General features: G+C 43.7%; 5 protein-coding genes across 5 annotated transcripts; 1 reads left to right on the forward strand and 4 right to left on the reverse strand.

Annotated features, from left to right (window-relative positions):
* Positions 1-759: 759 nt before the first annotated feature.
* On the forward strand, positions 760-1,755 carry VTP01DRAFT_9235 (uncharacterized protein; the record flags this gene model as incomplete). Its single annotated transcript, XM_069388445.1, has 5 exons — positions 760-827; positions 903-1,093; positions 1,143-1,254; positions 1,427-1,546; positions 1,605-1,755. 5 exons carry the CDS (start codon positions 760-762, stop codon positions 1,753-1,755), a joined length of 642 nt encoding a protein of 213 aa, XP_069240741.1.
* A 1,095-nt stretch (positions 1,756-2,850) lies between these two features.
* On the reverse strand, positions 2,851-4,239 carry VTP01DRAFT_9236 (uncharacterized protein; the record flags this gene model as incomplete). The annotated part of the gene is made up of 6 exons (XM_069388446.1): positions 2,851-2,946; positions 3,009-3,255; positions 3,318-3,766; positions 3,826-3,918; positions 3,983-4,069; positions 4,204-4,239. 6 exons carry the CDS (start codon positions 4,237-4,239, stop codon positions 2,851-2,853), a joined length of 1,008 nt encoding a protein of 335 aa, XP_069240742.1.
* Positions 4,240-5,151: 912 nt separating this feature from the next.
* Positions 5,152-6,360, reverse strand: VTP01DRAFT_9237 (uncharacterized protein; the record flags this gene model as incomplete). Its single annotated transcript, XM_069388447.1, has 1 exon — positions 5,152-6,360. One exon carries the CDS (start codon positions 6,358-6,360, stop codon positions 5,152-5,154), a length of 1,209 nt encoding a protein of 402 aa, XP_069240743.1.
* A 253-nt stretch (positions 6,361-6,613) lies between these two features.
* VTP01DRAFT_9238 (uncharacterized protein) lies at positions 6,614-8,237 on the reverse strand (the record flags this gene model as incomplete). Its single annotated transcript, XM_069388448.1, has 3 exons — positions 6,614-7,454; positions 7,515-7,963; positions 8,049-8,237. 3 exons carry the CDS (start codon positions 8,235-8,237, stop codon positions 6,614-6,616), a joined length of 1,479 nt encoding a protein of 492 aa, XP_069240744.1.
* Positions 8,238-9,721: 1,484 nt separating this feature from the next.
* On the reverse strand, positions 9,722-11,006 carry VTP01DRAFT_9239 (uncharacterized protein; the record flags this gene model as incomplete). Its single annotated transcript, XM_069388449.1, has 5 exons — positions 9,722-9,956; positions 10,018-10,214; positions 10,282-10,383; positions 10,449-10,646; positions 10,833-11,006. The coding sequence occupies 5 exons, from the start codon at positions 11,004-11,006 to the stop codon at positions 9,722-9,724; spliced, it is 906 nt and encodes a 301-aa protein (XP_069240745.1).
* Positions 11,007-11,093: the final 87 nt, after the last annotated feature.

An 11,093-nucleotide genomic window follows, 5' to 3' on the forward strand; every position in this document is an offset into this window, starting at 1 on the left:
AGAACCCTTTTTATGAATGCGCGGCGGCCACAAGTCCCGGTTGGCGGGAAATTTTCTTCTTTGGAAAAACCGGGGGACAGGGGTCTCTGATCACCGAAATGGCACCACATGCGTTTCTCTCTCTTCGTGCCTGAAATTCCAAGATATTCGTCCGCATTGGGAGACAGCAGGGTACGTACAACGGTCAATTATAAATTCCCTTCTTCGTGAGCATTCTCAAATACTGTTATTGATCAAGATATGTTTCGGTTTCTTTCAGGAATCTGGATTCAAATGGTAGTTTAAAGTTTCCAGCAGCGGGAAGAAGCTGGAGAACAAGGGCAAACTGCTGCGGCAGTGGCGTACCAGGTCTCGCCTTAAGGTTATCAAGCTCCATAAATATCAACGTTCTCTTCATTGATCCTGTGTTGTAAGCTGATCTAAGCACTGCTGGTTGATGAAGACTACTGGGTCATAATCATTCCATATCCAGGAAACGCTGTAGCTGAACTTAATTGTTGATTGTAAGAATGTGATCTATAAACTTGAGAGTTGCTGTCTTAGCACGGCTTACTAATTCGCCCTTAAGAATCTAAACCAGATTTGGACCCAGAATGCGTTTACTCCGTGGAGTGCTGACGGGCGGTGTAATGAAAAAATGTTCCAGTTACACCGGCAAGGTACAGAGGGCTCGGGCCCAGCGAAAATGGGCCACTGATCCACGACAAAATTTATCATTGAAGACAAAGCAGCAGCCTTGTTAATCACTTGCACAAGTGTATGCGCGATAAAAGTCTGTTGATCCACGTTGAATCATCTGGTGCTTCCCTGCCTGCACCTCTGCGCAGGTATTGATCTGTCTACTGCAGCATCATTCTCGGAGCGGATTTGAGCAAACAAAAGGCGAAGCTTGTCATTGGAAGTTCATCCATGAACGTTCTAGTGACCTGCTTATCGATTATAAATCACATGCCCATTGTCAACATTGGTCCTGCAACGATCCTTGACAGAGCCTTAATCAATCCAACAAGAGCGCAAATATTCTACCGCAAGTCAGAGCTGGAAACTATGAAGTCCAAAGTACACAACATTTCCATAAGCGTATCTGACTCAGGCAACTAACCAGCGGATATGAAGAGACATCCACCTTTGCAATTTTACAGTGTTGGAAGTGGAATTAGTCCTGTATTTGAAAATGAGCCCTCTCACCCAATCTGAGCTTACCGCTTTTGATCGACGCGTTGACCTCATCCTTGTCAACAGAAACGGGATGATGTGACTTTGACAATGGCCCTTAAAACAGCAATCGAAAAACGTTCGGATGAACAAGGCCATCTTGACAAGTTTGCTCAGCAACCCTATTCCCGACGGGATTTCCTTTGGACACAACATTTTTCATTCTCGGACACAACATCCAATAATCATCCGAATTATTCTAGCATATTAGCGAATCGCGCTTGACCTTGACGGTGGCAGCGGTCAGATTATGGTTGTTGCGGAAAGTTCCTCCACAACGACACTGCAGGTACAAGCGACGAACGCGGCTGGACTTTGTCGTATTGGACAGGTACTATAGAGTACAAAGCTTACTACTGTTGAGCATGATGCTGATATTATCCCTTAAGGAGGATGGGATATATGTTTTACGTCAAAGAGCTCCAAGGTGTATACATTGCCAAGTGCACCTCCAACCTTGCACTGCCTACGTCAGCTGCTGAATTTGACAGCTTCCTAACGACATTGGAAAGCCTATATGTGTGGAAGAACCACCACTAGTGGTTGTTGGACATTATTCTGCCAGCGATTAGTCAGAAGAAGAGCAGCAGTTTCCTTGGCGAACACGTGTGCAGCGATGATACCCAACCCCAAGATAATGATGGATCTTTTTTTCACCCCATGCAAGAAACGCCGTGCCTCCATGATTGAAGATGGTGATGGTTCGGGTATTGATTGTTGAGTTGTAATCCCATCCATTTCTTTTATCAGGCTATCTATGTCAAATATTTCAAATTCTTATGTACTCTTGCTCCCCCTGCCACAAATATCTTCGACACCTTCCAATCCTCTTTAATCATTATTATGATTAAGAATGCCAATTCTTTCGAGCGAATTTTCTATTTAGAAGCGAGTACAATACATTTTCAAAGCTGAGCGGTTCGGCGTCTTTGAAGACTGCTTCTCAAACCAGCGTCACTATTCTTGAATTGGATATATATCAACTGCCGGTTGTAAATGGTGCATCGTCGTGAAGGCTAGACTACGTAAGTGATCGTTGATGAATAGTGGAATTTCGTCCAAATGAAAAGTTACTCAACACTTTTCGCCAATTTGAAAAGCACTAAAAGTACGCACTATAGTGACAGTGTGCTGTAGAAGTAATGGATCCAGTAGATATCATTCTGCAGAAAGGAAAAATTGTCTTTTTGAGCGCTACCGACTCACAGAAATGGCAGGAAGGCTTAAACGTGCTGAAGCTACTGAAAAGATCTTCTACTTGATCTACTTACAGTAAACATCAATAAAACGAGGGCGTCGTCAATACAATACATACGTCTCTGTTGAAATGATGTGATTATGCATGCTAAGTGATGATGAAAACACAAACGCACTTACACTAGAAGTCCTACTAGTGGCATATATGCTTTTATGGTCCACTTCATTATATTCTACTCTTTCCGCGTAGGGAATTAAACTTGACGGGGAAGTGCAGGGAGCGTAGCGACCGCTAAAGCACTTGTTCCGCTATAAAATAAGTCATTCAGCACATACAATGTAGAAGTATGCACTGTTTGGCAATGATACGATGCAACTAGATAAATGAACTTTTATTGTAGAGAGAAAAAAGGCGGATGAAAAGCAAATATAATGAATTTATCGTTTCTTTGTGGTGCGAGGCTTCACGTCTTCGTCGCGGACTGCGTGCAAGAAGATCTTGTTGGTATTGGTTGGTAAGGAGAACTTGTAGCCCTGGTAAAGTGCGAATGATAAGAATGATAGAGCTTTAATACGAGTTTCTGGCACTGTATTACCTTTGACCAGTCATAACTGACAGCGTAAGCAAAGATAGTTCCGTTGCGGTTAAAAGTGGTGCATGGAATAGTGGCATTGACGTTGGAAAATGCCTTGAGACGCTGTTTGGAGTCCTTGTCCCAGAAGCTGACGGTACCGTCTGACCCGCCAGTGGAGAAAGTACCATATGTCGGATGGAAACTTATGCAGTTGACCGAATATACGTTCTTTTGTTCATCACGGTGGCACTTGAATGAAAAGTTTTTGCTACGACAAGATGAGCAAAAGCAGCTGACCAAAAACAATTTACCTTTTTTTCTTTTTTTTACCTCGAATCCTTGTCATCGACGTATTGGATACCCACACGGCCTTCAATAGATCCGATGGCGAATCCCTTATTGTCTGGGAAGCAAGAAACAACTCGTGTTTGCCACTTTAAGGGCGACGTTGTCTGCTTGAAGATCACGGTGGGATTGTTCAGATCAAAAATACAGACATGCTTCTCTGCTGTGCCGACAACCATTAAAGGTCCAGAAATGTCCATGGCATAGCATCGCTCGGGTAGCTGCACTGTGCCGATAGGTTGAGGTGATCGTAAATCCCAATATCTGACTGTCTTATCCCAACTTCCCGTTGCGAGAATCTGCTGAGCCTGATCCAAGAACTTGCAGCACTTGATCGGTTCATCGTGTTGTGCTACTTGGGTTGTTTGACCGGTCGTAACATCGAACATGCGTCCAGCTTTATCAGCACCGCCGGATGCAACTTTGGTGCCATCCTAGTATATAAAAAGCATGGATAATCCTAGACAATAACCTATCCTTGTATTATATATACCTTGCTCCAGGCTACACAAAGTGCTGGTCCTTCATGTGCGTAGGAAGCTTTAGGCACTGTGTTTCCAGAAGGTTGTACCTCGTATATCCGGACCTGCACGAAACTAAATTAATACTCTTGTATTCATATTGGAATACAAAAGCTCATATTTGCTCACCTGGTTGTCCCAGGACGAAACAGCAAGGTAATCGGCCTGAGAACTAAAGTCGAGACCTGAAATGCCATCGGTGGGCGGCGATGCGACCTATCAAAAAAGTTGCGTTAGCGTCGGGCGAAATCAAAAGGAGGCGCGCGCGTAAACACGGTAATGGCCGCTGAACAAGATCGTTGACGCCGATCGCACCTGGTAAACAGGTAGTAGTAGACGAGTTTATTTACCTCAAAGTCTTTGACGTCTAACTTGCCGGTGTTCATTGTCTGTTGGAATGGGAACTGATCGTCTTAGACGCAAGTTAGCAGAATATTGTCGCTGACTTTGAACAAGTTTTGCGAGCGAGGGAGAGACACAGAGGTGGCGATGCGCCCAAACGTCCCCGAAACTAAAATCCAAGAAAATTGGGTGCGCGCTTTCGTTATTTTCAGTGTGCTCAATGTCCATTTCAAGGAATAGAGTAATAAAATATCGCAAAGAGATACAATTTGACAGTATGTTAACAATAATACATTGAATAGAAGTGACAAATATCGAAATTTTTGCCCTGATTAGACGAGGAAGAACCAGATTGGAGCGAATAATTGCCCAATAAACTCTAAAAGATGGACCAAGCATGTTTTTTTCCTGTAGGGATTTGCTTCGGACAGACAGAGCATGGTCTACTGTTGGACAGACTGACCTCGTTGCTGATGAAGGAGGTTAACATCGATCCATACGCCTGAACAGATAGGATGAAGAAAAAAGGTAGAAAAAGGCGAAAAAAAAGTATGACGGAGAGGATTTCGTCATTTAAAGTGCTTGCGAATAAGGATGATCAAATAGATAAATACAAAAGTCTCTCCTATTTATTATATGTACTTGAACAAAGAAAGAACGGGTACAAAGAAACCGTTTTGCTTTTACCGTTCTCGTATAGCATGACTGGATCTCTTGTACATAATTATTTTGCCTTTGAGCCGTAAACCATATTCTTACATATCAACTACATAGACAGTTACTGTCCTTCCAAGAGCGAGTATTATCTGTCTTTCCCAGCAAATCCCATATATTTATCAGGATAAAATGGTACCCAACAAATAAATAAATTCATTTGATACCAAAAAAGCGCGCTGTTGTGATTGACTATGTACAAGAGTCGTTGTTTTCAATAAGTAATTTTGAGGAGCGATGATCTATTGGAACATTGTAATTAAAAGCGGCAAGAGTTGGAGTCTGGTTATGGTAAAGTAGTTGCACAAGAGATAGGGGATGACGAACAGGTGCGAGACGAGCACCATCCACGAGATCGCCCACATTCGGCCAGGCCATCCGGACGGAAAGCTATCGCCAATCTGTATGCCAATTGGCTGCAGGAGGAAGAAAAGTAGTTGCCATCCGCCTGCTTTGGACCCGAAATACAACGCAGGGCCTGCAGAGCAATATAAGAAATACTCATGCATGATGCCTGATAATGCAAAAACACTCCAAATTGGCACTGTCCTGCGCAGAATCTTGCTGCTGCCACACAAGCGCCGCAACGGCACGTATGCCAATCGATAGAAACAAGTATTATAAAACTGGTGCCAACGATTACTCCAGTAATCCCGCAGGCTGGTTGCTTCCCAAGGCGAGTCGAATGCTGGTGGCATGTCGGCTGCTTCTTCGATGTATGTCTTTATAATCTGTGCCCATCGTTGCGGCAGACCCAGGTACGGCATAATGTGATACAGTACGCCGTAGCCAATCATGAATGCATCGTATGTGACCTGCAGCTGAAATTGCAGATATATAGAAAAGAGGATGCAGAGCCAAAAGCTCGAGACGATGTTAGTGATAGAGGGGAAGCTGGTTGGCATTCGTAGCAGCCACGCGACTGTGCTTTCGAAAAAATCGATCGATTGCTTGCTGTCTAGGAAACTAATGAATAGATATAAGGTATCAAACAGGATTTGATGCTGAAGGTATGTGTGTATGTAGGATGATAGGGATATGGACTTGCTCAACGGTGGCAAAGGAGCTTCGTTTTTGCTGTCAATGATATCTGGAGTCTGCGCTCTGGCTTGCTGTTGTTGCTTTGTCGTTGTTGTTTGAGGCGGCTGCTTTTTCCGTTCACGCCAATACCACAATGTCCCGAAATATGGACGCTTGCGTCTCTCTTCTTGCGGCATACAATATAACCAGACGGCCATTTTCAGACCGTTCATCCACGCCCAGACCGCGGTCATCATCATGCAAAACAGCGAATGAGTGCCGGCATAGTGAAGCGGAATGAGGAGATTAGCAATCAAGAGTGTTGTCAAGACAACCTGCTGGCTTGTTCGTCTTTTCTCCACTGGAACCGACACTAGCGAAAATAACACTGACGGAAGTATAGCTAGACCAGTGTAAACGAGAGCATGCATGGCCAAGCAAAAGGAGAAAGGAAAATACACTATGCGTCTATATGGTTTATTTTGCATTTAATCCCTTGACGGGATGTTGCGGAAAAAAGATTAAATCCTGGTGGATGTTTTTTTCCAAACCTCCGTCTACTCCTTTCTTGCTGCCCTTTTACCAGATTGAGATGACCGTGTACCGCTACGCAGCATTCTCTTTATATCAGTTAGAATGTTACGCAATGTTTTGGGGATCGATCAACAATGCTGCAGACTGTATCTAAACTTTGTACAGAAAGTTCCTGTCCTCCCGATCTGTCAAACCGAGATTCACGTCATAGATTTCCGATGGCGGATTGGCGATCCGTCGTTTGTTCTCTCTGACCATCAAAATGCGCAGGATAATAAAGCATGCGATGGTCACCACGTCGCCAACCATAAACACTATCATTCCAGTAAGATATCGCGGCTTTTCACGTTCCAGCATCACCAATGGTCCAATAAATTGGCCAAGCGTGTTGGCAGCTGTCCATGTGGAATTGTAAAAGACCTTTTTGCTGTATCCAGACACATTGCTTCCAATAGTTGCAGCAAACATGGCGAAAGCGCCTCCCATGCTTGAGGCGAGGTAGTAACCAAGCAGTTTGACGGCGCCCGTGGGAACACACACAAGAACCAGACAGCCCGCCAAGCTGATCATGCAGAAGAGGATACCGGTGTACATATTCTGCTGCGTACGTTGTGAGATAAACCCTGCCGCAAGCGTAAATATGCTGCTCAGAAAGCCTGCAGGGATCTTGAGCAAGATGGTTTCGGTGGGTGTAAAATTCCCCAATTCCTGGATAAACAGTGCGCTAAACGTGATCAGACCGCTCGATTGCATGCTGCCAGTAATCACCCCCAGAGCGATCAGGTAACACCGTGGCTCACTTAATGCTTCGAGGGCATGCTTAGGATTAAACTTTCTGCTGCGAATGACGGCATTGTCTCGGGTGCGCTCATCAACAATCGTCTCTTGTTCAGGTGTCAGACTCAGGAGCTTAGATTTTGGATCGTCCAGCAGAAAAAAGAACGCGAGGATGCCTAGAGCTACCGTCAACGCCCCAAAGATGATATGATTCCTGTCGATAACATTTAAAGCTTGGCAACTTTTTCTTGTCTTTGATCATTGATGCACGTACCATCGCCACATCATGATGCCCCTTTGATTTCCCATATTTGCGACTCCAGCTGCAACGAGGTCAGCGAATACAGCTCCAAGTCCTACGCACATTGTTATAACACTGATATAAAACGCATGGTCTTGTCGTCTATATAGATTGGCGACTATCATATAAATGCATGGAAGACAAGCTGCTTCAAATGTGCCAAGAAGGAATCGCAGAGCCGCCAGTTGCGAGAAGGTATGGCCAAGTGCGGTGAAGAGCATCACAGCGCCCCACAGAATAGCACATACGCTGAGATATCTGCCAATTGGGAACCATTGGATAAAGAACTGGTTTGGAATTTGGTAAATCAAGTAACCGAGAAAGAAAATAGAGCCCAGCCAGCTGAACTGCGAACCAGTGATGCCTGTATCTTGGTAGATTCCGAGAATTGCAGAGAATGCCAACGCACTTTTATCAGCAAACTAGATCCAGGGGTAAAAAAAAAGAAAGCAATGCAAGGTTAGAAACATTATTATTTCATACGCTTATATACATAAAATGTCTTGCCTGAACCATGAGGATCCATATCACCAGCGGTAGAAATATGAAATTAATTTTGCGCTGTAGCTTTTTTTCAGCCTCGGATTTCTGAACAGGTTGCTTCAACTCTTGAATGCCACCTTCGACGGTAGTAGCATTGTCATCATAGTGCGTCTGTTGCTCGATCTTCTTCTCCTCCTCCTTTTCTGTTGACATGAAAGAACAAAATTGTTGCACCAATAGGAATTAGGTTCTAGAGAACATCGTTTATATATACTGATATCTATGATTTTCATAGCTTGCAAATAGCAGGTTTGTTTCCAGCTTTTGTCATAAGGCTTCGGCGCAGAATTCCTGGATTATCCTTTACAGGTAAATAAGGCGAAAGCTAGAGCCAAATAAAACGTTTCACATCCTTAGGATTAGGGTATGTGTAACAAACGTCTTGGCTTAATTAAAGGAATGCCTTGAGATTCATCCATCATTTGACACCGTGTGCAAGATTGTTAATTAAAAATTAGGAATCCAGCTTACAATGTATAGTCTGAACAAGTTGAACCGTCCAAGGAGCGCTGTGATCATTTATTCCTATTGGCTACTCCCATGTGTGTAATTTGCCTTACTCGGCCCTCAAACCTACTTTTGGGAGAAGTTGAGTTGCAGTGATCCGAAAGTCGAAGGCATCCGTCCGAAATAGACTTAGTGCAGCACTTGCCTGAAAGAGGATGAATGATATGTAGCTATCCAATTTTCAAAGCAAGATAAAGTATTGATCTACTCATAAGCATCTCTAATAATACCGCGTTGAAGCTGGTGTTTTAAACGGAAGGAGATTAATAAGACTATGAGATTTACATACAAGCAATGGCAACGCCGTCGAAAGTTGTTTCTAGCTACTGCTCATAAGCTATTCCAATTCTGAAATTTATACATTAGGTATTCAAATTTATCGATGCGAGTCAAATGATGAAAACATTTACGGATGCACACGGATCTGTTTCAGCCATCATCTCAACTTTATAGCGCGATACGGTTACAAAAATTGTCGGTGCATGATCTCTCACTCCAAAGGAAGACAAGAGTCTTGTGGAATCTTGCTTTCTCAGAAGCAAGCTAAATTCAATACTTGGAGGTGCGTGGGAGGATGAAATGATGAAAATCTTCTGACCATATATATATTTAATCATCATGAAAGAAGAAGATCTATTACTGCGGGTAGTTGCTGGCTAATTTCTTTGGCGCATTAGAGTATCGTTATACTCTGTTCCTTCCTTACTTTTACCAAAATGGGTTGTATCATCTTTGCAGCAGTATCTTTTTATTATACTTTTCATCAACGAACAATTGAGAAATAATATTTGAAGCTTAGATTTTATACAGAAAGTTCCTATCCTCTTGATCTGTGAAGCCAAGATTCACATCGTAGACTTCCGGCGGTGTTAGCCGTACGTCGCTTGTTTTCTATGACCATCAAGATACGTAGGATGACAAAGCATACAATTGCCACGCCGTTGCCAACGCAATAACGATCATTCCAGTAACATACCGTGGTTTGTCACGCTCGAGCATCACCAACGGTCCAATAAATTGGCCAATTATAGTAGCAGCTACCACAGATCCATTGTAGAAAATTTTCTTGGTGTATCCAGACACGTTGCTTCCAACGGTTGCATTAAACATGGCCCAAGCTCCGTCATACCTCAATTGAGGTAGCAGCCAACCAATTTGACTGCACCGCTGGGCACACAGGCGAGAACGATGCAGCCAGCCAAGCTGATAACGCACATGAGAATACCAGTGTACATGGGCTGCTGTGTACGTCGTGCAATCAAGCCAGAGGCGAGTGGAAATATTGTGGATGCAACTGAGCCGGGTACTTTAAGCAAGATTGTTTCGGTAGTTGTAAGATTGCCTAACGTCTGGAGAAATTGTGTGCTAAAGTAAACCGCCAAGCTGCATGCTGATACCGATCGTTCCCAGGATGATCAAATAATACCGTAATTCGCACAGTGACTCAATGACATGCCTTCGATTGAACTTTTTGCTGCGAACGACGGCGTTGTCTTGCGTACGCTCATCAACGATCTTCTCTTGTTCTAGAGTGAGTTTCAGGAGCTTGGATTTCGGCTTGTCCACAAAAAGAATGTCACAATGCCGAGCGCTACTGTCAGGGCACCGAAGATGATGTGGTTCCTATATAAGAGTAATTTGTATTGTCACAACAACAGTGACAGCTCTTTCTGGTGATAGGAGTACATACCATCGCCATGTCGCGATGCCACGTTTGTTTCCCATATTGGCAATGCCGACGGTCACCAGGTTCCCGACCAAGGATCCAAACCCCTGGAACATGCCTATGGTACTGAAGTAATACGCATGGTCTTGTCGTCTGTACAGATTAGCAACTATTATGTAGATACAAGGTACACAGGACGCTTCGAATATTCCAAGGAGAAACCGCAATGCCACCAATTGCGAGAAATTCTGGTCAAGAGCAGTGCACAGAGTCACTGCGCCCAAAATGATAACACAGACGCCGGGATATTTGCCTATCGGGAACCATTGGATGAGGAACTGGTTTGGAGTCTGATAGACCAAGTAACCGAGAAAGTATATAGAGCCCAGCTAGCTGAACTGTGAACCAGTGATCCCGGTGTCTTCATGGATTCCGAGAATTGCAGAGATACTCAGGACAGTTCTATCGCTGTACTAAAGAAAGGGAGAACATAGTAGCTCGGTTTATACACTGATGCTGTGCATGATAATAGCGAATGATCTCGAATGTGAGATTTTATAATGTTTTGCCTCTACCATAATGATAAATAGCACGAGTGGTAGAAACATGAGATCAATTTTGCGCTGCAGCGTTTTCTCAGTCTTGGATTTCTGAAACGGTTGTTTCTGCCAGCCTTGTGTTCCGCCTTCGACAGTCGTAGAAATATCATCACGAAGCTTCTGTTCGGTGTTTTCCTCGTTGTTTAACATGTAAGGATGGGGTGATGTACACTCTTTCCGGAAAGTAAATTCGTCCAAAGGCAAGAACAAAATTCGTGTTGTACGAAATGTAAAATT

The sequence above is a fragment of the Rhizomucor pusillus genome (assembly GCF_041956525.1).
Source record: "Rhizomucor pusillus strain CBS 183.67 unplaced genomic scaffold VTP01scaffold_6, whole genome shotgun sequence".
Taxonomy (NCBI): domain Eukaryota; kingdom Fungi; phylum Mucoromycota; class Mucoromycetes; order Mucorales; family Lichtheimiaceae; genus Rhizomucor; species Rhizomucor pusillus.